Genomic DNA, 26,927 nt, shown 5'->3' with positions numbered 1-26,927 from the left:
CAACCTTTGTCCTGTAGTATGAAGGGTTCATTTACAGCTGCTGGAAGGCAATTCTCCCTTCCAGCCACTAGGAGGAGCTGTAAGCTTCTGTAAACCACCTCCACCTTGTGTTGAAATACATCTGACACAGAGGGTTTTTACTGCTGCCCTCAGCTACTTTGACTCAGGACTAAACAGTTCCAGCTCGCCTCGCCTCGGTTCTTTTTGTGTTTCCATCAGGGATAGTACCTGGTACCTGATACTTTTATAGTATCTGCTCTGCCGAGGTTCCAAGCGAGCCGAGCCGGTACTAAATGTGACGTCAACAGACTGCCGGCCACTGATTGGTCAGAGAGTCGCTGGAATAGTCATGAGCCGTCCCACACAAGAATCAAACCCGGCATTTTTAAATACCAACAACAGCGTTACCATAGTTACAGCTATACGGCTCAATTTTCTTGCTTTGTGTGAGACAGAAAGCCTCATACAGCAGCAAGTACACCACTGCCTCCACATGTCCAAAGTGCTCAGCGTTGTTTATGACGGGGAGAAAATAATCAACCTGTTATATTTTTATTCGTTCAGACCCTCCAACAGTTAACTGACGCCGATATTCAATAATCTCACACATACACTCAGAGGTTTAAACACGCTTAATGATGATTATATTCCTTCTGAAAGCCTCATTTCCCAATCACGTGGGGAGTTCCGGTCCTCTGAAATGAGGCCAACGCGGAAGTAACTTAAAACTGCATTCTATCAAAAGGCCACCAGGGGGCGACCATTTTAGTGTCAAAAGGACTTCCGTCTCTATACAAGTCAATGGAGAATTCACCAACTTCTCACTTGATTTCTAACCTCAGTAAACGTTTTCACAATGTGTTTATGGTCTCAATCGCTAGTTTAAAGCCTTCTTCAATGCAGTATGATGTTCATTTGGGACATTTTGGCCTCCCTGATTTTATATGTGACGATAAAGCAGGGTATGCATTAGGGCGTGGCTACGTCGTGATTGACAGGTTGATTGGTTCACAGGTTCAGGAGGGCGCCTCATGCTTCTCCTGATGCCCATATAAGTAGAATCCATGTTTTTTTTTTTCCCAGCATGCACCAGATCCGAAACTATTGGCTTCCAAGCAGCAGTCAACAAACCAATGGGTGACGTCACGGATGTTACGTCCATTTTATATACAGTCTATGTTCCCAATGCAACGTTTTCACTTCTTTTGGTTAAAACAGAAACAAAGCCGCCGCCTCCACTTCTCCAAAGCAGCACTTTGAACATAAAATGAACCAGGAAGGAGACGGAGGGTCAACATGCTGACACAATGAATCACTCATGAAGAAAGAAACATCACAATCTATGAAGTTACAGTCTGATTATTTTCCTTTTTTGTGTCTCTGAACTAACTTTTTTGAGTATTTAACCCTCCTGTTGTCCTCGAGTCAAAGAAGGAAGGGAAGAAGAAGGAAGGAAGGAAGCAAGGAAAGGAGGGAGGAAGGAAAGAAGGAAGGAAGGAATGAAAGGAGGAAGGAAGGGAGGAAGAAGGAAGGAAAAGAGGGAGGAAGGAAAGAGGGAAGAAAGGAAGGAAGGAAGGAAAGGAGGGATGAAGTAAGGAAGGGAGGAAGAAGGAAGGAGGGAGGAAGGAAGGAAGGAAAGGAAGAAGGAAGGAAGAAAAGGAGGGATGAAGGAAGGAAGGGAGAAAGAAGGAAGGAGGGAAGGAAGGAAGGAAAGGAGGAAGAAGGAAGAAAATGAGGGAAGGAAGGAAGGAAGGGAGGATGAAGGAAGGAGGGAGGAAGGAATGAGGGAAGGAAGGAGGAAAGGAAGGAAGGGAGGAAGAAGGAAGGAGGGAGGAAGGAAGGACAGACGGAACGAAAGTAAGGGAGGATGAAGGAAGGAGGGAAGAAGGAAGGGAGGAAGAAAGAAGGAAGGAAAGGAGGGAGGGAGGAAGGACAGACAGAAGGAAGTAAGGAAGGAAAGAAGGAACAGACGGGGTCAACTTGACCCGGGAGGACGACACGAAGGTTGAAAAAAAAAAAGAAAAACAACTTCTGCTCTTAAAAACTTAGAGACTGATTTTTAGTCACATTCCTGTTGCAGCGTTGCCTAGGCGACGTAGAGATAACTGCTGCTGACTCATCCTGATCTGAGCTTGTTCTGATGAGCTGGAGACTACGTGCTGCTGCTGCTGAGGGGGAGTTTGTAACTATTTCCCCTTTTTTTTTTTTTAAATCTCCTTTTAAATCAGAAAAACCACAAGAATCAAACTGGACTGCTGCAAAAGTCCCCAAAACATTACCGACAATCTACTTCAAGGGGAATTCAGTCGTATATTTACGTTTTCTATTTTTCTTATCTTTGTTTTGCTTTTAATACTCCTCCTCACATTTTTTATTTTATTTGGTTATAAAAAATAAACTTTGATTAATTGATTTATAGATAACTGGTTTCTTTCCTCCCTTCCTTCCGTCTGTCCTCCCTCCCTCCCTTCCTTCCTTCTTCCTTCCTTCATCCCCCCTTCCCTTCCTTCATCCTCATTTCCTTCTTTCCTCCTTCTTCCTTCCCTTCCTTCATCCTCATTTCCTTCTTTCCTTCCTTCCTCCCTCCCACCCTCCCTTCCTTTCCTCCCTCCTTCCTTCCTTCCTCCCTTCCTTCCTTCCTCCCTCCCTCCTTCTTCCTCCCTTTCCTCCTTTCCTTCCTTCTTCCTCCCTTCCTTCCTTCCTTCCTTCTTCCTCCCTCCCTTCCTTCCCTCCTTCCTCCCTCCCTTTCCTTCCTTCTTCCTTCCCTCCTCCCTCCTTTCCTTCCTCCCTTCCTTCATCCCTCGTTCCCTTCTTTCATCCTCATTTCCTTCCTTCCTCCCTTCCTTCCTTTCCTCCCTCCCTCCCTCCTTTCCTTCCTTCCTTCCTTTCCTCCTCCCTTCCTTCCTTCTCATTTCCTCCTTTCCTTCCTTCTTTCTCCCTTCCTCCCTTCCTTCCTTCTTCCTCCCTTCATCCCTCCTTACATGTTTCCTCTGTGGACTTGGACCTAGTATATCTTCCCAGGCTGATTTATTATAAGTTATAATACGTTATATATTATTTATAGGATATTATATAATGGTTTTACTGGTGCGGTGAGTTCCACACTGCTGCTCTAGAAGTCTAAATCAGTCGGTTCCCACTGCTGATCATGTGACTATTTGATAAAATATTACCCTAATTTTCAGCCTTCGGGCTCTTTCAACTTTAAACCTGCTGAGTCGAGCTCTTTTTTCTTTTTTTTAAGCTCTTTTAAACATCAGCGTTTTATTTTGAGCTTTATGTTTCCTGTAAAGATGAAATGAATCCTTATTGATTCTAATCCTTAATCTGGTTACTACCGAGCATCATATGCTGAGTGTGTGTGTGTGTGTGTGTGTGTGTGTGTGTGTGTGTGTGTGTCTGTGAGTGTGTGTGTGTCTGTGAGTGTGTGTGTGTGTCTGTGTCTGTGTGTGTGTGTGTGTCTGTGAGTATGTGGTTGTGTGTGTGTGTGTGTGTGTGTGTGTGTGTGTGTGTGTGTGTGTGTGTGTCTGTGAGTGTGTGTGTGTCTGTGAGTGTGTGTGTGTGTCTGTGTCTGTGTGTGTGTGTGTGTCTGTGAGTATGTGGTTGTGTGTGTGTGTGTGTGTGTGTGTGTGTGTGTGTGTGTGTGTGTGTCTGTGTCTGTGTGTGTGTGTGTGAGTATGTGGTTGTGTGTGTGTGTGTGTGTGTGTGTGTGTGTGTGTGTGTGTGTGTCTGTGAGTATGTGGTTGTGTGTGTGTGTCTGTGTCTGTGTGTGTGTGTGTGTGTGTGAGTGTGTGTCTGTGTGTGTGTGTGTGTCTGTGTCTGTGTGTGTGTGTGTGTGTGTGTGTGTGTCTGTGTGTGTGTGTGTGTGTGTGTGTGTGAGTGTGTGTCTGTGAGTGTGTGGTTGTGTCTGTCTGTCTGTGTGTGTGTGTGTGTGTGTGTGTGTGTGTGTGTGTGTGTGTGTGTGTGTCTGTGTGTGTGTGAGTGGGTGTCTGTGAGTGTGTGGTTGTGTATGTGTGAGTGTGTGTCTGTGTGTGTGTGTGTGTGTGTGTGTCTGTGTCTGTGAGTGTATGGTTGTGTCTGTCTGTGTGTGTGTGTCTGTCTGTCTGTGTGTCTGTCTGTGTGTGTGTGTGTGTGTGTGTGTGTGTGTGTGTGTGTGTGTGTGTGTGTGTGTCTGTGTCTCTGTGAGTGTGTGGTTGTGTGTGAGAGTGTGTGTCTGTATGTGTGTGTGTGTGTGTGTGTGTGTGTGTGTCTGTGTGTGTGCGTCTGTGTGTGCGTCTGTGAGTGTGTGTGTGTCTGTGTGTGTGAGAGTGTGGAGTTGTGTGTGTGTAAGTGTGGAGTTGTGTGGGTGTGTGTGTGTGAGTCTCTGTGTGTGTGTGTGTGTGTCTCTGTGTGTGTGTGTTGTCTGTGTGTGAGTGAGTGAGTGAGTGTGTGTGTGTGTGTGCTGCCTTTTAAGAGTCGTGCCTATCTGCTGCTGCAGCTGAATGATGAAGTATTTCCTCCTCTTCCTCCATGTAGATAACAATCAAAGTTAAACTGTTACGTGTTAAAATAAAACGACAGAATGTCCCTTTAATTTTTTCTTTTCTTTTTTTTTTTCTATCGCAGTAATCACTTCATCCTGCTCGGTGAGACAGAAGAGTCACATGATCGGGTCTGCCGGCACTCTGCCTCCTCCTCCTCCTCCTCCTCCTCCTCCAGGGGTCATGTGAGGAGAGGTTGGACTGGAGGGCCTGGCAACTGTTGCTACGGCGACGGAAGCTCTTCCTAGCAACAAACGTGTGGCACTTTGGTATTTGGCGAGGAAGGGAGGGAGGAAGGGAGGGGACGGAGGGGGGAGACGAATGAGCGAAGTGCACTGACTGACTGAGCAGGAGAGGCAGAGACGGAGAGAGAGAGAGAGAGAGAGAGAGAGAGAGAGAGAGAGAGATAGAGAGAGAGAGAGAGAGAGAGAGAAAGAGCTCACACAAAAAAAAAAAAGAAAAAAAAGGAAAAGGAGAAAAAGAAAAAAAGGAAAAGCACACCGACCACATCTGGCAAACGTGAGATCCGTCTAATCTACTGACACTAGGAGACAATCACAGCTCTATTAAAGCATTTTAAAGATTGAATATATAAGCTTTATTTAAATATCTGACACGGCAGAATAACAGAGAGTCTGTGACAGTGAAGCATGGTGTTCAAAACAAAATGGCAGCTGTTCAGTCTGATATATATACGAGCCAGAGATGGACTCAATGGACGGGTTAAAGAGTTAAAACTGACCTCAGCTCACGTTAAAGTGCCTTAAAACATTATAATAGTAATAAAACAGCTGAGTAACTGAATCTATAATCTATTTTAAGTCTTAGTTTTGATTTTTATTGAGTTTTAATTTTCCTTTAATTGATTTTTATCACCTTTAAATATGCTTTTATCTATTCTTCCTTTTTTACGACATCATAATTTATTCATTACTCATCTAATTGTATGTATTTGTTCTCTTTTATGACGCAATTATATGATGATTTGTGTATTTTGCTGCCTTGTGAAGTAACTTTATTAAAGGATTAAAGGACAAGTTCGCAATTTTTCAAGTGTTAGAGCAGCAGTCAGGTTTCCATATCAGCAGTGAAAGAGGAAGGATGGAGGAAAGAAGGAAGGAAGGAAGGAAGAAGGAAGGAAAGGAGGGAGTAAGGAAGGGAGGACGGAAGACGGAAGGAAAGGAGGGAGTAAGGAAGGGAGGAAGGAAGACGGAAGGAAAGGAGGGCGGAAGAAGGAAAGAAAGGATGAAGGAAGAGAGGAAGAATGAAGGAAAGGAGGGAGGAAGGAAGGAAGGAAGGAAGGAAGGAAAGGAGGAAAGGATTTGTGTATTTTGCAGCCTTGTGAAGTAACTTGGATTTTGACAAACTACAAAATATTCACATTTCTTGGTGATAAAACAAGTTAATTCCACCTTTATCTTCGTACTTTGCTCCATGAATAAAAAAAGCAGATTAAAAACAGTTTATTAATGTAAAGATTTAACATCGTAAGAGGAGTAAAAACTCACCGTATTACGTAAGTGCGGAACGGTATGATGTGCTGCATGACTGCAGGGATGTGCAACCATATTCGGATCTGTGGGCAAAAAAAAAAAAACATGATGCAAAACTATTAAAAAACACACAGAAACAGCAAAGAATCAGTGGTTATAATGTTCATACATGTATTTTTAGGATTTAAAGGATAAGACTTTTATATAAGTGATTTTATGTAGTTTTCTTTTTCTCAGCAGCTCTGACGTGCAGAGACAAAAAGATGAATTAATCTACTGATCTCTAGTCTGATGTATCTTATAAAAACCTCTTTCACTGCTCATATGGAAACCTGACTGCTGCTGGAACACACTGGAAACATTGCGAACTTTAATCCTTTAACCCTTTAATAAAGTTACATAATCTCTTTTTTTTTGGTCTTAGACTTTGTTTTCAGACATTTTTTGACATTTTATATGCAATAAATAATTAAGAAATCTTCTTTCCTCCTTCCTTCCGTCTGTCCTCCCTCCCTCCCTCCTTTCTCTTCCTTCTTCCTCCTCCTTCCTCCTTTCCTTCCTTCCTTCCTTCCTTCCCTCCTTCCTTCCTTCATCCTCCTCATTTCCTTCTTTCCTCCTTCCCTTCTTCCCTCCTTCCTCCCTTTTCCTTCCTTCCCTCCTCCTTTCCTTCATCCCTCCTCATTTCCGTCTGTCCTCCCTCCCTCCCTCCTTTCCTTCCTTCTTCCTCCCTTCCTTCCTTTCCTCCTTTCCTTCCTTCCTTCCGTCCTCCCTCCTTTCCTCCCTCCTCCCTCCTTTCCTTCTTTCTTCCTCCCTTCCTTCCTTCTTCCTTCTTCCATCCCTCCTTTCCTTCCTTCTTCCCTCCTTCCTCCCTCCCTCCTTTCCTTCCTTCTTCATCCCTCCCTTCCTTCATCCCTCCTCATTTCCTTCTTTCCTTCCTTCCTCCCTTCCTCCCTCCTTCTTCCTCCCTTCCTTCCTCCTTTCCTTCCTTTCCTCCTTTCCTTCCTTCATCCCACTCAAATCACTAGATAAATCACCTGAATGTTTTCAGTCGTCTAAATAAACTCTTTTTAATGGAGTTTGTTGAGTTAAAGTATATTTATCTTATTCCTCTGTTGTTGTATTATTGTTGTTGTTGTTGTTCAAAAAATACTTAAAAACACTTCAGTGAGTCACACACAGCTGCACTGAGTGAAATGTTCCTCCATTATAAAGAGTTTGGTTACGTTAGTTTGTTTAGAAGTGGCTCCAAAGACTAATAACAGAGAAAGGAAGGAAGGAAGGAGGGAAGGAAAGAAGGAGGGAAGGAAAGAAGGAGGAAGGACAGGAAGGAAGGAAGGAAGGAAGAAGGAGGGAAGGAAAGAAGGAGGGAGGGAGGAAGACGGACGGAAGAAAGGAAAGGAGGGAGGGGAGGAAAGCAAAGAAGGAAGGGAGGAAGGAAAGGAAGGAAGGAAGGAGGAAGGAAAGAAGGAGGGAGGGAGGACAGACGGAAGGAAGAAAGGAAAGGAGGGTGAGAGGGAGTGAAAGGAAAGAAGGAAGGAAGGAAGGAAAGAGGGAGGAAGGGGAGGAAGAAGGAAGGAAAGGAGGGAGGAAGGAAGGGAGGCAAGAAAGGAGGGAAGGAAAGAAGGAAGGAGGGAAGGAAAGGAGGGTGGAAGGAAGCGAGGAAAGGAGAGAGGAAAGGAAAGAAGGAAGGATGGAAGAAAGAGAGAAGGAAGGAAAGGAAGGAAGGAAGGAGGGAAGGAAGGTAGGACAGAAGGGGTCAATTTGACCCGGGAGGACGACAGGAAGGTTAAACATCAACATCGTGACTCTTTAAGTAGCGTCTTTGTGTTTTTGTGTGTTTGACTCACGTTGGAGACGATGGTGATGAAGGCGTGGGCGATGGGAAGGGGAGACTCTCCGGGGTTCCCGACTCGAAGCATTCCTTCATCAGCGAGAGGCCGTGCTTCCGCAGAACAAGCAGACGTAACGCAGCAGATGCAGAGGCACCTCCACGTCCTGGACAGCAGGGGGCGACAGAGAGCAGACACGCTGTTATATAAACGTTACGGTTCATTTAGGGAATTATGAATTAGTTCTGATTTGAATTAAACTGTAAATATGTTTTTATATACATGATTTAAGGCTTACAGTAAAATAACTTAATGCATTTAATTAATAAGTAAAAATCTATGTATTACAAGTTTTTAAATATTTGCTTTTTATCAGTTATTTGGCCAGTAAAGCCTAATTGTATAGAGCACATTTCAAACAAACTTAAAGTGCTTTACAGAAAAAAATAAAATAAAATAAAAATAATAAAAATTAAAAAATTAAAATTAAAATAAAATAAAATGAAATAAAATAAAATAAAATAAAATAAAATAAAAAATAAAATAAAATAAAAATTAAATTAAATTAAATTAAATTAAATTAAAATAAAACAACAATACAATAAAACAGCAAAAATATACAAATAAAATTAAAAGTAGACAATTGGTAGAATTTAGACATTTAGTAAAAATATGTTAAAATTACGAAAATTATTGTTTGTATTGAACATATTTGAAAAAGTGGAAGTTGTGTCCGAGTCAAAGTAAAAAAAAAAATAATAATAATAATAATAAATAAAAATAAAATGTATTTATATTAGTTATTTGGACAGTAAAGGTCCTGAATAATAATACAAATAATATTACTATTACTACTAGAACTAATAATAATAATAATAATAAACTTTATTTATAGAGCACCTTTCATATAAGGGATGTAGCTCAAAGTGCTTTACAGAGAAAAATAAAACTACAATACAATAAAACAGCAAATATACAAATAAATGTAAAATTACACATTTAGTAAAAACTCAAAATGACATTAATTAAGAGACAGATTAAATAAATACTTGTTGTTTCAAGTCAAAATTGATCTGATTTGGCTGTTTATAAAAGCATAAAGTAAAATAAATGATCACCCTCTTCTGTGTTTTAAACCCTTTTTAACCAACTTCTTTCTATCTTATTACCACAAGTTGTTCAATAAACCTCATTTAAATGACATTATATCTCATTATTGAGTTAAATTAACCCGTGGACAACAGGAAGGTTAAGTAATAATAAAAAGCTGTTTTGTCTCTTTCTTATAATAAACTCTGAATCAACAATAACACCTCAACATGTTTCCTCTCATTCAATCTGAGCAGCGAGACTCTTTTCTTTCTTTGTTTAGTTTTTCTTCTTCTCTTCAATCCGCCCGTTCTTGGCTTCATCCCAAACCCCCCCCCCCCTCTCGAGCTTAATGAAAAACTTTATTACGGTGGGAAGGTACGAGCCATCGAGCCGGGGCAGATTATCAGGGGACACATTACTGCTCTCTGGGGGGCAATAACTTCATCTGCAGGAAACCAAACTGAATTCAATAAAAGGCCTCAAACAAGCTGGAGGAACTTTCTCAGTGTTGTTACTGACGGTCAACTAGTTCCTGTTTCCATTTCTCCACTTTTAACCCTCCTGTTGTCCTCGAGTCAAGGAAGGAAGGGAGGGAGGAAGAAGGAAGGAAAGAAGGGAGGGTGGAAGAAAGAAGGAAGAAGGAAGGAAAGAAGGAAAGAAGGGAGGGTGGAAGGAAAGAAGGAAGGAAGAAGGAAGGAATGAAGGAAGGAAAGGAAGAAAAGATGGAAGTGAAGGGAGGAAGAAGGAAGGAAGGAAGGAGGAAGGAAAGAAGGAAGGAAGGAAGGAATGAAGGAAAGGAAGGAGGAAGGAAGGGAGAAGGAAGAAAGGAGGAAGGAAGAAGGAAGGAAGGAGGGATGAAGGAAAGAAGGAAGGAAGGAAGGAAGGAAGGAAGGAGTGAAGGAGGACAGATGGAGGGAAGGAAGGAAAGGAGGGAGGGAGGGAGGAAAGGAAAGAAGGAAAGGGAGGAAAGGAAAGAAGGAAGGAAGGAGGGAAGGAAAGAAGGAGGGAGGGAGGGAGGAAGAAGGAAGGAAAGGAGGGAGGAAGGAAGGGAAGAAGGAAAGGAGGGAGGAAGAAGGAAAGAAAGGATGAAGGAAGGAAGGGAGGGAGGAAGAAGGAAAGAAAGAAAGAAAGAAGGGAGAGAGGAAGGAAGGAAGGAAGGAAGGAAGGAAGGAAGGAAGGAAGGAAGGAAGGAAGGAAGGAAGGAAAGGAAGGAAGGAAGGAAAGAAGGAAAGAAGGGAGAGAGGAAGGAAGGAAAGGAAGGAGGAAGGAATAAAGGAAAGGAAGGAGGAGGAAGGGAGAAGGAAGGAAAGAGGAAGGAAGGGAGGAAGAATGAAGAAAAGAAGGAAGAAAAGAAGGAAGTGAAGGGAGGAAGAAGGAAGGAAGGAGGGAGGGAGGAAAGAAGGAAGGAATGAAGGAAAGGAAGGAGGAAGGAAGGGAGAAGGAAGGAAGGAGGAAGGAAGGGAGGGAGAAGGAAGGAAGGGAGGAAGAAGGAAGGAAGGAGGGATGAAGGAAGGAAGGAAGGATAGGGGAAGGAGGACAGATGGAGGGAAGAAGGAAAGGAGGGAGGGAGGAATGGAAAAAAGAAGGAAGGGAGGAAAGGAAAGAAGGAAAGAAGGAGGGAAGGAAAGAAGCAGGGAGGGAGGGAGGAAGAAGGAAGGAAAGGAGGGAGGAAAAAGGAAAGAAAGGAGGAAGGAAGGAAGGGAGGGAGGAAGAAGGAAAGAAAGGAAGAAGGAAGGGAGGAAGAAAGAAGGAAAGAAAGGAGGAAGGAAGAAAAGAAGGACAGGGGAAAGATGAAAGGGAGGAAGGTAGGGGGGAAGAGGAAAAAAAGAGGGAGGAAAGAAGGAAGGAAGGGAAGAAAGGAAGGAAGTGTAATATATAAACACTAAAACTTTAAAAACCTTAAGAGTAAAAAAAGAAATCTCTCATATATCAGTGAGAAGGAGCCGAGGCTTGTAAAAAAAAAAGGAAATCTCTCAGACTTTAAAATCTTTTGTTCTGATCTGTTTTTATCACGAGGCTCCATCAGGAACACGCAGACCAATGAAATCCCGTTGCCATGGACGATACGAGACTCGGCACACACTGTAATAATGTGGGCGTCGAATTTCTGACAAAAACAAACCCAAAGGAAATGTGGACAATACCACACACACACACACACACACACACACACACACACACACACACACACACACACACACACACACACACACACACACACACACACACACACACACACACACTTCTGGCCTTTCTGATATAAACCGACTGTCTGTTTAAAGGTTTTTTTATTGTTAAACTTGCACAAAAATCACTGTAAATATGAGTTTTCTCGAGTAATAAACAGTTTTTGTGTAAGCATGCCTACATTTAGTGTTTTGTGGATTGAGTTTAATCAATTTAATCTGACATTTAAAGGATTAACCCTTTAAATTTGCCCCATTTTTTACATTAGAGAGCTATAAAAACACCTTATACAGATTCCTTGAAGCTGGATTTTTCCTAATATGACCTAAAGAAAATTTTTGTGGACTGTTTCTTCTGTTCTGTTGTGAGTTTAAATCAATTTAATCTAACATTTTAAGGATTAACCCTTTAAATTTAACCCATTTATTACATTTGATGGCTGTAAAAACACCTTATTATACATTTCTAACAGCCAAATTTGACCTAATGTGACCCACAGTTTACAAAAATGGAAATAAAATGCATTGTGTTTATAGTTATTTGTGCAATTAAATCAACTTAAACTGAGATTTTGAGAGTTAACTTTAAGTTTTAATCCTTACATACTGTTCAGGGTCTAATTTTACCCTTTTATTATATTTGAAAACTGTCGAAACAGTCTGAAAATCACTGTGTAAATATGAATTGTCTCAAGTAATATCCAGTTTTAGTGTATTTCATCATCAATATCTATTTTATGGGTCGCTTCTTCTATTTCTTTTGTGAGTTCAATCAACTTAAACTGACATTTTAAGGTTTAACTTTTTAAATTTGACCCATTTTAACATTTGAAAGCTATAAAAACACCCACAAAAATCACTCTGTAAATATGAATTGTCTACAGTAATAACCAGTTTCTGTCTAAACACGATTACATTTGGGTTTTTTAATCATCTACCAGCTATTTCGTGGACTGCTTCCTCTATTTATTTGTGAGTTTAACCCTCCTGTTGTCCTCAAGTCAAGGAAGGAAGGGAGGAAGAAGGAAGGAAGGGAGGAAGGAAAGGAGGAAGAAGGAAGGAAGGAAGGAAGGAAGGAAGGAAGGAAGGAAGGAAGGAAGGAGGAAGGAATGGAGGGAGGGAGGGAGGGAGGGAGGGAGGGAGGGAGGAAGAAGGAAGGAAGGAAGGAAATGAGGGAAGGACGGAAAGGAGGGAGGAAGGAAGGGTGGAAAGGAAAGAAGGAAGGACGGAGGAAATAAGGAAGGAAGGTAGGAGGGAGGGAGGGAGGAAAGAAGGAAGGAGGAAGGAAGGAAGGGAGGAAAGGAAAGGAAAGAAGGAAGGGCGGAGGAAATAAGGAAGGAAGGTAGGAGGAAGGAAGGAAAGAAGGGAGAGAGGGAAAAAGGAAAAGAGGAAGGGAGGAAGGAAAGAAAGAAGGACAGAGGAAAGAAGGAAGGTAGGAAGGTAGGGGGGAGGGAACAAAGAGAGAAGGAGGGAGGGAGGAAGGACAGATGGAAGGGAGGAAGGAGGGAAGGAAGGAGGGAAGGAAAGAAGTGAAGGAAAGAAGGAACATTCAAAACAGACGGGGTCAATTTGACCCGGGAGGACGACAGGAGGGTTAATCAACTTGATCAAAGGGTCAAGGGTCAAATTTGATGCATTTTGACCCATTTGAAAGCTGTAAAACACCTAATATGACCCAAAATGTAGAAAATGGAAATAAAATACAACTATTTTTTAATATGTTTGTGCAGCTGATACACATTTTTATATATGCAAATGTACAAATTTGATCTTGTTGATGTTGTTGTATTCTTCATATTGTATAAAAACGTCCTCCTGGATGATAAAACAGTGATAGTAAAAGTCTGACGGGGGGATTTATGAATGTGAATGTTTGTAGAAGCCAATTAGGAGTCGGGATATGAGCAGCGTGTAAGGGTTAAAGAAACTTCAGCCGAGTCCGACGGGACAAAACAAACCGAGAGCCGGAGCCGCCCAAGCACAGCCACGAAACATGAAACCATCCACTCAGACCGACGTTTATATTTGGACGCTCGGCTGGTCGGGCGTCGGGTTTCTAAGGGCGGGAGGGGGTCAGATCTGAGATAACCTCTTAAGCTCGGAGGGGGGGAACAATGAGAAACGTCGAAAGAGCGAAAACATAGAAAATAAAACGTGACTTCACAGCAGCAGCTCGTTTTACTTTACTTAGAGTTTAAAATCCAAATAAAGAGAAGAAACAATAAAATAGCTAAAAGTTTAAAGTTGATATATTGAGATAAAGAGGAAACAGGAAGTTGCTCATATATGCTGCAAGAATAAAAATTGATCCGCCTCCTCAAACAGCGAATGTCTAATTATAGCAAAAGCAACTGTTCGCTGTCACAGCAGATCTGTCAACTTTTTGATTTTTCTACACACACACACACACACACACACACACACACACACACACACACACACACACACACACACACACACACACACACACACACACACACCGGCTCAGAAGGGTTTAACGATAGCGAAAGGTCAGCGCTCCTTAAATTACCAAACGGTTGCAGCAAATTATTAACAAATGAAATCAACTTATTTTTATTTCTTCACTACTAGTTTAAGTTTAAGTTTTAAGGACAGTTGTGTTATCTTCTCCTCTTAATGCTGAATATTCAAATTGTCCATGTGGTTTATTTTCAATTTAAAGGGGTTAAAATGTGAAAATAAACGTATGAATAACCCTCCTGTTCTCCTCGAGTCAAGGAAGGAAGGAAGGAAGGATGGAAGGAAGGAGGAAAAGAGGAAGGGATGAAGTGAAGAAAGAAGGAAGGGAGGAAGGAAGGAAGGGAGGAAGGAAAGGAAGGAAAGGAGGAAGGAAGGACAGGAAGAAGGAAGGAAGGAATGAAGGAAGGAAGGAAGGAAGGAAGGAAGGAAGGAAGGAAGGAATGAAGGAAGGAAGGAAGGAAGGAAGGAAGGAAGGAAGGAAGGACAGGAAGAAGGAAGGAAGGAATGAAGGAAGGAAGGAAGGAAGGAAGGAAGGAAGGAAGGAAGGGAGGAAAGAAGAAACAGTCAAAACAGACGGGGTCAATTTGACCCGGGAGGACGACAAAAATGTTAAAGAGGTTAAAATGTGAAAATAATCTTTCTTTCCTTCTTTCTTTCTTTGTGGATAAAATATGTAATATTTATCATTCTTTTGTGGTTACACCATTTGACATTTTCAGGAGCATTCAGTCTTACTTTTGGTAAAAAAAATGGTGCAAATATCATTTCAAATGATATAAAACCAACAAAAATACTAAATGTACATTTTAACAAACCTGATGCTGCTTTTAAATCTAGTTTAACATATTTTATAATTGATCATCTTACCAACCCTTATGTATGTTCTTGTTATTTTGAGTTTACTTGAGTTTCACTATCAGATGTAACTTCAGCTCAACGAGAGAACAGCTGCTGAATAAAGATGATTTCCATTAAAGAATCATCACGAGATATTTCAGCTTCATCATTTATCAGGCTGCTGTGAAACCGACACTTCAACCGTGGAGTCCGATCACGAGGCTCTTTGTTGTTTGTCTTTAACCGATAGTTACGCCTGTTAAACACTAATTCCCATAGCACATATACACACACACACACACACACACACACACACACACACACACACACACACACACACACACACACACACACACACACACACACACACACACACACACACACACACACACACACACACACACACACACACACACTGCAGCCTCTGTGAACAACCGAAACTGAAGAGTGTGATCATGTGATTTTTTTGGGGGGAGGAGGCTCGAGCAGCTTTCTAATAAAATACTTCCAGGGCGGAAATTAAGGAGTAAATTCATGCTCTATAAAAATAAACACACACACCAGAAAACGTTTGATTTTTTATACTAATGTGTGTTTTAGTTGGACGTGCTCTATTAAAACCATAGACTGTATATAAGAAATGGACGTAACATCCGTGACGTCACCCATTGGTTTGTGGACTGCTGCTCGGAGGCCAATAGTATCGGATCTGAGCAGCGCCATCTTGAAAATTTAAGGTGCATGCTGGGAAAAATAAAAACATGGATTCTACTTATATGGGCATCAGGAGGAGCATGAGGCGCCCTCCTGAACCTGTGAACCAATCAACCTGTCAATCACGACGTAGCCACGCCCTAATGCATACCCTGCTTTATCGTCACATATAAAATCAGGGAGGCCAAAATGTCCCAAATGAACATCATACTGCATTGAAGAAGGCTTTAAACTAGCGATTGAGACCATAAACACATTTTGAAAACGTTTACTGAGGTTAGAAATCAAGTGAGAAGTTGGTGAATTCTCCATTGACTTGTATAGAGACGGAAGTCCTTTTGACACCAAAACGGTCGCCCCCTGGTGGCCTTTTGATAGAATGCAGTTTTAAGTTACTTCCGCGTTGGCCTCATTTCAGAGGACCAGAACTCCCCGCCTGATTAAAACCCAATAAAAAGATATTAAAAAGTTCCTATCAGGGTAAAACTAGACAAAGAAGCTGAACTGGATCCCATCAAAGTGACGTCATTGGTTCGGATTAAAAGGTGAAATGTGGTAATGAGGGATTATTATTTCCTGCTGTAGGCGTCAGAATGACTGACAGGAAGCAGAGAGAGACTGAAATGAGGATGAGGATGAAGATGAAGATGAGGTGGACTGCTTACGTTCATGTCGCAGAAGGAGCCGAGGATGTTGCTTTCATGAGCAGATATGTCCTAAAAAAAGGAGGAAACAGGAGAAATTTAGACGTTACACATGACAAGGAAGACTTTAAAAAAACAAGTAATTATGATATTTTATATATAATAAGGGTCAATGATGGGGGAGGGGGGGTTTGTGTCCATGTGGTTTAGTCAAATTTAAAAAACACTAAACTGGGGATTCAATAATATGTTAAACTAGATTTAAAAGCAGCATCAGGTTTGTTAAAATGTACATTTAGTATTTTTGTTGGTTTTATATCATTTGAAATGACATTTGCACCATTTTTTAACCAAAAGTAAGACTGAATGCTCCTGAAAATGTCAAATGGTGTAACCACAAAAGAATGATACATATTACATATTTTATCACCTACAGTGTATTTAAGTGGACTTATACTAATAATTACTTCATTTAAAACAATGTAAATGGTTCCTGATCTCCATGGTTACCAGAGTAAATGTAATATTTAGAACAATTGTATTCCATTAGCTTTATTTAATATAAAGTTATAATGTAAGATCATGCCAAACTAGTTGATATGGTGTTTTATTGACAATTTACTGTTTTTAAGCAAGTTGAATTATTTGGTACAAAGTTTTTATGGTTACACCACTTAGACATTTTTGCCATAATCCTCTAATATATTCTCTCTAAATGGATTAAAAGCAGAAATTTGATGCTGGGTCCACAAAAAAAGAATGTGTGAAGTTATTCATACGTTTATTTTCACATTTTAACCCTTTTAAATTTAAACTAAACCACATGGACACAAAGAAACCTCATTGACCCTTATTATAATATATTAAATATTACAGAACTGTTGTTTAGACGCTGCGTTTGGATCATATATTCAGAGTCCGTGCTGGTCCTTACCTCGATGGTCGGGTGTGTGTTGTGTTTGTAGGCGGTGTACAGCGGGAACTGGATCTGGAAGATCTTGGCGGCACACAGCAGCAGTTTCTCTCGCTCCTCGGTGCTCCAGGAGCTAAACGGATCCTGGTTCTCACTGCCGCTGCTGCTGCTGCTGCTGCTTCCGCCACCGGCACCGACGCAGCCGTCTCCGCCCCCGGACCCGCTCCCTCCCTCCCCGGGCCCCAGCGCCTCCATCTGGGCTTCCCCCAGCTGACCGCCCCCCTGAGCCTGGCTCTGGCTCTTATTCTGGTTCTGGTCGGGGGCGTCGGCGGCGTCCTCTTCGGCAGAGTCCCGCTCCACGTTCACAGGTTCGTCCTCTCCGGGCGAGGACGGCTGGGGGAGGGGCCCCGGCGCGGTCTCGCCCCCTCCGCTCCATTCGGACCCCGCCCCCTCGGCCCCCGACGAGCCTCCTTTGTGGATGTGGTCCTGGACGCTGCAGAGGCGGTCCCTCAGGCTGCTGATCTGAGCGATGACCAGGTTGATGAGGGCGTAAACCAGCTGGTTGAAGACCTCCAGGTGCTTGTACTCCTTGAAGCAGCAGAGACATTGCCTAAAGAGACGGAGACGGAGAGGAAAGAGGAAGATTTAGAGACACGTCAGAGACTCAGAGGGGTTATAATGGTGTTAACCTTTACATACTGTTCAAATGTGACCCATTGTTTACATTTGACAGCTGAAAAAACACCATATACACATTTCTTTAGCTTGACTTTGACACAAATGGAAATAAAATGCATCATTTTCTAAAGATTTTTGTGCAACTGATACATATTTCTATTTAAAAATGTCCAAAATCCACATTCAAACATATTGTTGTATTCATTATATTCTATGAAATGAAATGAAACTAGACTATAAAATAGTGATTGTGAATCAAACAGAAGGGTTATGGTTAGATTAGGTTAATCAAACATTTATTAATGACTGAAGGAGGAATTTATTTTAGAGACTAACTATGAGTCATAATATGTGAGGGTTAAAATATCTGATTCATTACTAAGATAAGATAAGATAATATAAGTTATTCCTTTATTAGTCCCATAATGGGGGACTATGCATTGTCACAGCAGCAAGTGGACAGTAGAATAGAATATAAGAGCATAAATAGGAAAAAGAATAGAGAACTATAAATACTAAGTACAAAAAACAAAAAACTATAAAGAACAATAATAGTAAGAAATATGTAGTAAAATAGTCGGGACATTATTTACATTATTTAAGAGTAATATTGGTATTGAGTGGACTCAGAGGTTATAATGGTGTTAAAATATCTGATACATTACTGAAGAAATTATGATATTTGTGACCTTTTAGTCATGACTTGTAGTTTTTTAATAATGTTTAAATATGAAAATCAAGGAAATTGTTAAAATATAAAATAAAAATGCTCCAGATTTTTTTAAAATATTGTTTTAATTGAGATAATATGATTTATTATATAAAAGGAAATTATATTTTTGTGGATGTTTCTGTAAGTAACCGGTTATATTTATGTCATTTTTTGTAGTTTTTTTAAATAATGTTTAAATATGAAAGTCAAGCAGGAAATTGTTAAAATACACAAAAATGCTCCAGATTTTTTTTTTTTTAATATTGTTTTAATTTGGAAAATATGACTTATTGTAATTTACTGTGTAAGTCACAATAGAAATTATATTGCTGAGTAACTGATGATATTTACGTCTTTTTTTTGTAGTTTTTCAATAAAAATCAAACAGGAAATTATTAAAAATTAAAAAAATGCTCCAGATTTTTTTTTTAAACTATCTTCATATTATTTTAGTTTAGAAAATGTGACGTATTGTAATTTACTGTGTCAGACTGTCATTGTTATATGCAAATAAGATAATGAATTTATTTTTATTGATTAATCCAAATGTGTTTTTTTTTATGAATGAAATGAAGTAGAACGTAACGAGGTTAATGCTCATTTAATTATCTTTTAATTGCTTATTTTATCTGAAAGCCTGTTAAAACCCTCCGTTAGATAATAATAAATAATAATAAACTTAATTTCTGTATAATATTATAACTCTAACCCTCATATAATATAATATATACCATTAAAGAAAATAAAAGTAGCATTATAAGCACATTAAAAACACTTATCAAGCATAAATAGATGAAACAAATATAAAATTTAACACATTAAACAATTAAAACAATTATCCAACATTAGAGTAAAACCAGTCTGTACAGTTTGATGTTAATTAATCTGCTGGAGGAGGAAAGCTTCTCCCAGTTTAAATGACGGGACCACCAGTATGATTTGTGACATCACAACTGGTCTGAAAGTTAATCCTGGTCCAGTATTTAACTGAGACCAGCATGAGGTGGAAACCTGAAGCCTGCAGTTCACAAACACTGAGGACATTTACAGTGAAGGAGGAGACATAAAAAACTTATTAAAAGATATTTATTAATTCATTTCATTTTATAATGAGGTTTAAATAACGATTAAATGTATTAAAAGGTAAATATAAGGATTATTCTCAGTTTGGAAGAGAAACACAATTATATTTTAAGTGGAAATAAAAATACTTATTTAAAATAAAGTGTCATATTTTTATTTTTATACATCTTAAAACAGATTACATTGTTATTTTCAAATGCAGTTAAATACTAAAACTTTACATAAAGTAGACAAAATGTTTTATTTTTAATTATTTTTTGCTTTATTACCGTTATTGAAATATTGCCAATATTTATTTATTTTTAATTTAATTTATTTAAATTATGTTTATACTGTACGTTTCTTTAAACGCAATAAATATTTTTTTTAAATTGCTGCTACTTAACATAAATTACAAAGTTAGTCTTAAAAGCTTTTTTTTTAATAAAAAAGACAAAAATATTTTTAAAATGTATTTATTTATTTTTGCTTTATGACCATTATTTAGTTTTATTCAAGTATTATCAATATTTGTTTTAATTTAATTTAATTTATTTATGTATATAATTTATTTTATTTTATGTATTTAATTTAATTTAATTTATTGTGTGTATTTAATTTAATTTGATGTATTTAATTTAATTTATTTTTTGTGTATTTAATTTAATGTATTAAATTTAATTTAATTTAATGTATTAAATTTAATTTAATTTAATTTTTTGTGTGTATTTAATTTAATTTGATGTATTTAATTTAATTTATTTTTTGTGTATTTAATTTATTTTATGTATTTAATTTAATTTAATGTTATTTCTCTCTTCTGTTGGGTTTGCCCCGTGGCTGTTTGGGGGTATTTTATGTTGTTCTGTTTGTTTAAACTCAATAAAAAGTATCTAAAAATTAAAAATAAAGAAGGCAAAATATAAAATAAATGAGGGTGAAGATACAGGAGAGGAAACAATATGACGCTGTGTCCGAATAACTTGGATTAACTTCTTAAATCTCCTTAAACAATAAGATGGTTTTATTTATAATCAGCATCACACTGACACTTTAATAATCTTTAATAAGCACACAGGAGGATTTTATTCTGTATCTCATATCCTTTAGACATGTAGGACGACACTAAAATAAAGAAGATAAGAATTCAAATATGTCGTGAGAAGCTCCGATGTTTTCATAAAAGTAAACAAAACAAAAAAAAGACACGTTGACAAAATGAACCACAGCAGGCAAGAAGAAAAGAGTCGCTGCTCGGCTCATTTTGAACGAATGAGTCAGCAGATTTTCAGATTATAAGAAAAAAAAAAAAAAAAAAAAAACCCTCCCCTCTTTCTCTGTGTGTGTTTAGGTCAGCGACTTCAAGACTCCCGAAAATTAAAAAACAAACATTCCAGCTGGATGAATAAAAACAGACCTAAAAAAACAAAAAACAGTCAAGTTAAAATGAGAATCATCATTACTGAGATCCTTCATGTCGTCTGTCGGAGCCGATTAGAGTCTCGCTCCGCTTTCATAAAACAGGAACCGACTTTCTGCTCGGAAATAATAATAATAACGAGTAAAATTATATATTTAGAGGGAAATTTCATAAGATCCAAAATGCTCCACTGGGCTTTTTTCTGTTTGTCAATGCCTTGCTCAAGAGGTGCCTGGATTATGGTTGTCATGGAAACAGAGGCTGAGTCATTACCGGATTTCTTCTCCCCCTCCTCCCCCCTCCTCTCTCTTTTACTGGCATGAGTTTAGAGTTTGTCCTCATTTCTCTCACTGCTTTAAAAATAAAAAATAAAATAAAAAAGATGGTTTTCTCCCAATTTTTCTGATTTTTTATTTGGTGTTTGTGAAGGAAACATTTAAAGATGACATAATACTTCTGTTTTTTCTTGGTGAAATAGTCAACCTTTGACCCCGTTGGCCCTTCAAGAAGACTGTCCTGATGGTTTCGGGTTCCTGTTTTCGAAGAAGTTGCGTTCAACTTGGTGACCAAACCAACCGACCAAATGACTGAATCATGTATCTTATTGCTATAAAAGAAAAATGTGTTTCTCCTTTTTCTTTGTCTCGCACCCTGCAGACACTGACCTGCATGGCACTCTCTGTATGACCGATTGACCTCTTTGCACAAAGACTTAATAAAAACATCTAAACTTTCTTTGAATTTTCCTTTTTTTTCCACGACTGAAAGAACGTCGACCGAATTTAACCCAAGAAAAGAAAAACGAGTCATAAAAGTCTCAGAGTAGAGAAGAGAGAGTAGAAGATGACTGTTGTTGCAAACAGCATTTCAATTAATATAAATATGGTGAGATTAGGTTTGAATTTAGTCTAAGAAAGCGGCCAATCCACATAAACCCTGATATTAACCTCAACTGATACACAACGCTGTTCACATCTGTGTCATTGACCCGTTCATAGTTATTACGTCAGTCAGAGAAGCTCCAGATTAGTTGTTTAGTGCTAATGAGCAAATAAAAATGTTTCAATAACTAATATACACAAGGGATAATTCACTCCTTATCTATTCATCCCCATGCGGTTTTGTTTTTTTGTGGTTGGTCTCAATAACTCCGCCCCCCCGCCCCCTAACGTAAGCGGTTCGTTCTTCTAGTCCAGCAAAGAACTGGTGCCACTCGGGAACCAGTTTTTCTGGGTGAGAGCCAGTTCTTTGTCGGTCGAAACAGGAAAACCGGTTCTAAATTAAGCACTGGCCCAGAACCAGCACTGGAACTGCTTTGGTGGAAAAGGGGTAAGAGAGACTACGATGGGTTCTTGTTGTTCAGAAGACTAGAAAGGTGTTGTCATGCATTTGAAAGTTACACATTTGGTCCGATTTGCTTTCACATTTCAAACAAACCTCACCAAAGCGAACCAAGACCCACGTTTTCGAAGCGAATCCCCCAAAAATGTTCCAAACTATCCAAGGAAAAACCAACCAGGGTAACGTTTCTAAAGCTCTGGTGTGAAAGCAAACCTCAAATATACGACTGAAACAACACAAACTACCTAACTAACTAACTAACTAACTAACCTCTGAGTCCAGGAGCTGATGTAGCCCAACACTCGCAGTGCATGTTCTTTCTTTAGTTGGAAGCCGCCTTCGCTGCCGTCTGCATCCGATACTGAAAGAAGAGAAGAAGAAAAAAGTTAGTTTAAACTCATTATCCATCAAACAAAAGCTTATTTAACATGTGAACATTGGGTCAAGTCTGTCAAACACTCGCATTTAACTCCAGTGATTTAAACATGATTTGACAGATTAAAGCAATAAAAAAGTAATAAAAAGCTGTTGAGGGGAAAATTTGTTTTCTTGCCTACTAAGCGACTGTTTTCAGAGTTACTGGCTTATTAAAAGATGAAGCCAATAACCTGTCCGTACACTTAATGCACTCTTGGTTTGGGCAAAACTGAGCTAATGGAAAAAATCTATAACCCTAAAAAAAACAAACCTATTAGTTCAAATAAAGCAAACGTTAAACCTCGCCAACCAATCACATCTGCCCAGACTCATAATATTTCTATTGAAGACTTTTGACTGAATTTAATAAAGAAGGTATTAAGTGTTTTTTCCCTTTTATGTGTTCATATGAGACACTTTTTCTTTGTTTTCCTTTTCAATTTTGCCCGTAAACAGCGTTTCCCATTAGTTATATCCAATATGGCGGCCCACCATAGTCTAATTTGTGCCGCCACAGTTTCATAGTGAGCCAAACACATCTGTTCAATCTCCGAAATGTCACGTTGTGGTTTTGACCGGTTGCTTTACTCTCCCCCCTCCCCTCCCCTGCTTGTGTGAGTGTTTGTCGCCATAGTAGAGCTACAGTTCAAGAAAAGAACTTTAATAAACGAAGCAACCATTGTTCTTTGTTTGCCGTCGCCATGGTGACCAACATCATCAACAACACGCAATTAATTCTGAACCAAAACATACGAATACGCTCCAAAAACGAATATTTTCTAGAGAGCTAAAGGCTCTAAAATACAGATAAGTTGACGTTTCGGCGATGCCTGAGCGAGAGATAGTTATTTTTTACTTATTTCCATTTGTACTAAAATCAACTTTGATCCTGATGAACTAAGGAAACAGGAAGAGAGAAGGAGGGGAATGACCTGCAGAGAAAGGTTATTATGTGGTATAAGAGGTAACCATCGGCTACCAAGGCTACTGATCCACTTCTACGTCTACTGGAAGTCTTTTATTGATAAGTAAAGTTTAGTTTAGTTATTTGAAGAAACACAATGCAGAAAAAGATATTTACTGGAATATGTCAAAATCTAACAGTATTTTTATATGTTATTCAGTAATGAACCAGTTAAAACCTGAAGCTCTATGTGTAAAGTGCCTTGAGATAACTTTGTTGTGATTTGGCGCTATACAAATAAAGATTGATTGATTGAACTTGGATAATCACTTCTGCTTTCTTTGTTTCAGAGCTGAAATATGAGTATTAGTCTTTTTTTTTTATGGTTGGTTTGGAACATTTAGGAACTGGTCAAATGTCTTTCCCATGCTTAGTGGGTGTGTCATCATCATTCATACCTATACAACCAGTAGGTAAATTACTGAAGCACACATTTCTTTATAGATATAACTTCTTAATGTTGCAGCAGAATGATGAATATGACTTAAAAATGGACAAAACTTTCTTCCGAGGGAGCCGGATCCCCTTAGAGGGTCGGACTGAGGTCCAACCACCAGTCTCTTAAAATTGTGTGGGAAAACACTGATGGAGTTCATCATGGAGGTAAATAAATCTGTCAAAAAAAGAAAGCATGTGGGCGTCAATCGCTGAGCTCCACGCTGGAAAATGAATGAATGAAAATAAAAAGCTAGATCGAAACCATTGGTGAGACTGATCCGATGTATGTGGGGACTAACTCATCAAAAACTCCACAATTATATTTTAACTGTGTCTTTGTCTATTTTATCATAAACTAAAACCAGCTCTGTGAAGAAAAGGTTTTCCTAGTTTGGCTGTGGAGGAAGTCGACAGGCCTGACCTCAAATATCATCCAACACCTTTGGGATGAAGCTGTGAGCCAGACCTCATCAGCATCAGTGAGGTCCAGTATCAGTGTTGGACCTTGATGCTCTTTTTGTGGCCGAATGGGAGCGAAAAAAAATTCCTGCGGCCAAGTTTGAACATCTGGTGGAAAAAACCTTCCCAGAAGAGCGGAAGCTGTTAGAGCAGCAGATGATGAATGCAAATAGTTTGGTTTATCATGGTTAAGTATCACAGAAGAGCCTAATGTCCACATACTTCATCTGGGTCAGTGACTAATAAGGGTTGACAAGATGAGAAATTATTATTGTTGGTTTTATGTCAATTGAAATGACATTTGCACCATTTTTTACCAAAAGTAAGACTGAATGCTCCTGAAAATGTCAAATGGTGTAACCACAAAAGATAAATATTACATATTTTATCCACCTACAGTGTGTTTAAGTGGACTCATGATGTAATATCATGCCAAACTAGTTGATATGGTGTTTTATTGAGAATTTTAATGTTTTTAAGCAAGTTGAATTATTTGGTACAAAGTTTTTTATGGTTACACCACTTAGACATTTTTGCCATAATCCTCTAATATATTCTCTCAAAATGGATTAAAAGCAGAAATTTGATGCTGGGTCCACAAAAAAAGAATGTGTGAAGTTATTCATACGTTTATTTTCACTTTTTAACCCTTTAAATTTAAACTAAACCACATGGACACAAAAATATATATATAATTTGTGACATCACAACTAATTTTGATACCAATGCCGGTCCAATATTCAGCTAATACAGGTGCGATGTGGAAATTTGAAGCCTCAAAATGTACTCTCACTGTCATATTGATATAATAAACGTTAAGTCCAAATTTGGGGGGATTATTACCAAAGTCGTTCATGCTAAGAATGTAATACAGAATCTCACGATATGCTTTCAACTCTAAAATGTCAATACTGAAAAATTCCATAATCAACAGAGGCTGCTGAGAACAAAGATATTAAATATTGGCACCAGACTTCCTTCTGAAGCTGCTGTTATTCTGCTATCAAAGATCCAAATCAGTCACACCCAGTTTGGAGGAATCAAGTGTCTCCACTGAATCAACGACCTGAATTTGGCAGCAAAACCAGAAAAAATATACAAAAAAAACCTCCAGTAACAATAGTGTTTAGTCAGCCATCTTGGCCTCCAATAAAAACTGAACCCTTTCAAAGCTTTTGTGACGCTTCAGAAGTGGGGTCGACTTCCACGCCGCGGCGCCCTGGGAATATCTCCCCGGCAGATTTGGCAAGAGAAACAAGGGATGATGTTGTTTCATCGCTTTGATGAGGATGGATGTCTGGGGATCGGGCGCTGAGGTGCCAACGTTAAACCCGCTTTTACGGCTACAGTTAGGGATGGATGTAAATACAAAGAAAAGGAGGAGGAACACTGGCACTCCTCAGCTGGGATACTGTACAGCTTCTACTACAGTCTGGATTATTAAAAGGGACAAAACAGGCAGAAAAAACACCTGAGAGCTCTAAAATTCAAAATATGCCAAAGAAGATGTTCACCAATAGAGGAAAGAGGTTCGAGGTGACATCTTCAAATTAGGGCTGTATGGTACTGGATTTTAGGGGCCGATGCCGATATTAGGGAGCAAAGAAATTCTGATAGATATATTAGCCGATAATGTTATGTGTACAGAATATATACCGATACACAAGCACATTTAATTTTTTTCAATGATCCCTCCAATGTGGTTATTAAACACTTGTGACAATGATTGTAATGGAGACCATGATATCTTAAATTTTAACAATAAACTTTAAATATATAAAAATGACATCAGTGCTCTGAAACAGTAAACTTAAAGGGGAATTTAATAATAATAATAACCTATGAATACATTTTTAAAAAGACTAATTAGATTAATTGAGAATAAAATGCTGCCTATATAATTTTGATTTTTCAAAAAATTATAAACAAATATTGTCACATATAAGACGACATATTCGGCATTACCGATATATATGTAATAGGTCAATATCAGCTGACCTAAATATCAGTCGGGCTCTACGTCACATGTCCAGTTTTGTCGGATAAAGAGTTCAAAGTCTACAGATACTACGTTCACTTGTTATGTGTGAAAAAGAAAAGTTTCACATCTAGAAATGTTTCTTCAAAAACGACCAAAACAACGATCAGAATAGTTGCCGATTAATTTTCTATCAATCGGTTAATCGACTTATCGTTCAAGCTCAAGTATCGACCAGGAACATTTACAGGATCATCAAAGCAATTACATTTAATCCAGAAGGGAGCATGAAATATGTAATGACAATTCATCAAAAATCTGCTGAGACATTGCCGTCCATGAAGCCACATGGCAACACAAGCTTTGCTGCACATCAACATTTAGTAAGTGGACGCCAGAATTAGGGATGTGTCATTAAAACTGAATAATCGTTCATAGGGCTTAACGTCACCCTTTGTGCTGTGGTCGATGAATTGAAAAACTTTAATCAAGAGTTGAGCTGTGTGGTTTAGTATGAAGGGTTCATTTACAGCTACTGGGGAGAAATTCTCCCTTTCAGCCACTAGGAGGAGCTGTAAGCTTCTGTAAACCACCTCCACCTTGTGTTGAAGTACATCTGACACAGAGAGTTTTTACTGCTGCCTTCAGCTACTTTGACTCGGTAGTTTCACATGGTCTGCTGTGACGGTTATTAAGGGAAACGGACCTGACGCTAATCACCAAGCTAGTACGTCAACGTTTATAACGGC

General features: G+C 39.0%; 1 protein-coding gene across 1 annotated transcript in view; it reads right to left on the bottom strand.

The window, feature by feature from the left end:
* usp34 (ubiquitin specific peptidase 34) overlaps nucleotides 1-26,927 on the bottom strand; it is a 103,157-nt gene that overhangs the window by 64,387 nt on the left and 11,843 nt on the right. Inside the window, 7 exon segments of the mRNA XM_062438224.1 lie at nucleotides 6,029-6,096; nucleotides 7,861-7,892; nucleotides 7,895-7,957; nucleotides 7,960-8,008; nucleotides 15,818-15,868; nucleotides 16,731-17,319; nucleotides 22,193-22,283. Of these exon segments, the coding sequence (XP_062294208.1) occupies nucleotides 6,029-6,096; nucleotides 7,861-7,892; nucleotides 7,895-7,957; nucleotides 7,960-8,008; nucleotides 15,818-15,868; nucleotides 16,731-17,319; nucleotides 22,193-22,283 (943 nt within the window).

This window comes from Scomber scombrus, chromosome 2 (genome assembly GCF_963691925.1).
Source record: "Scomber scombrus chromosome 2, fScoSco1.1, whole genome shotgun sequence".
Taxonomy (NCBI): Eukaryota; Metazoa; Chordata; class Actinopteri; order Scombriformes; family Scombridae; genus Scomber; species Scomber scombrus.
This window is presented reverse-complemented; position numbering and strand designations above follow the sequence as displayed.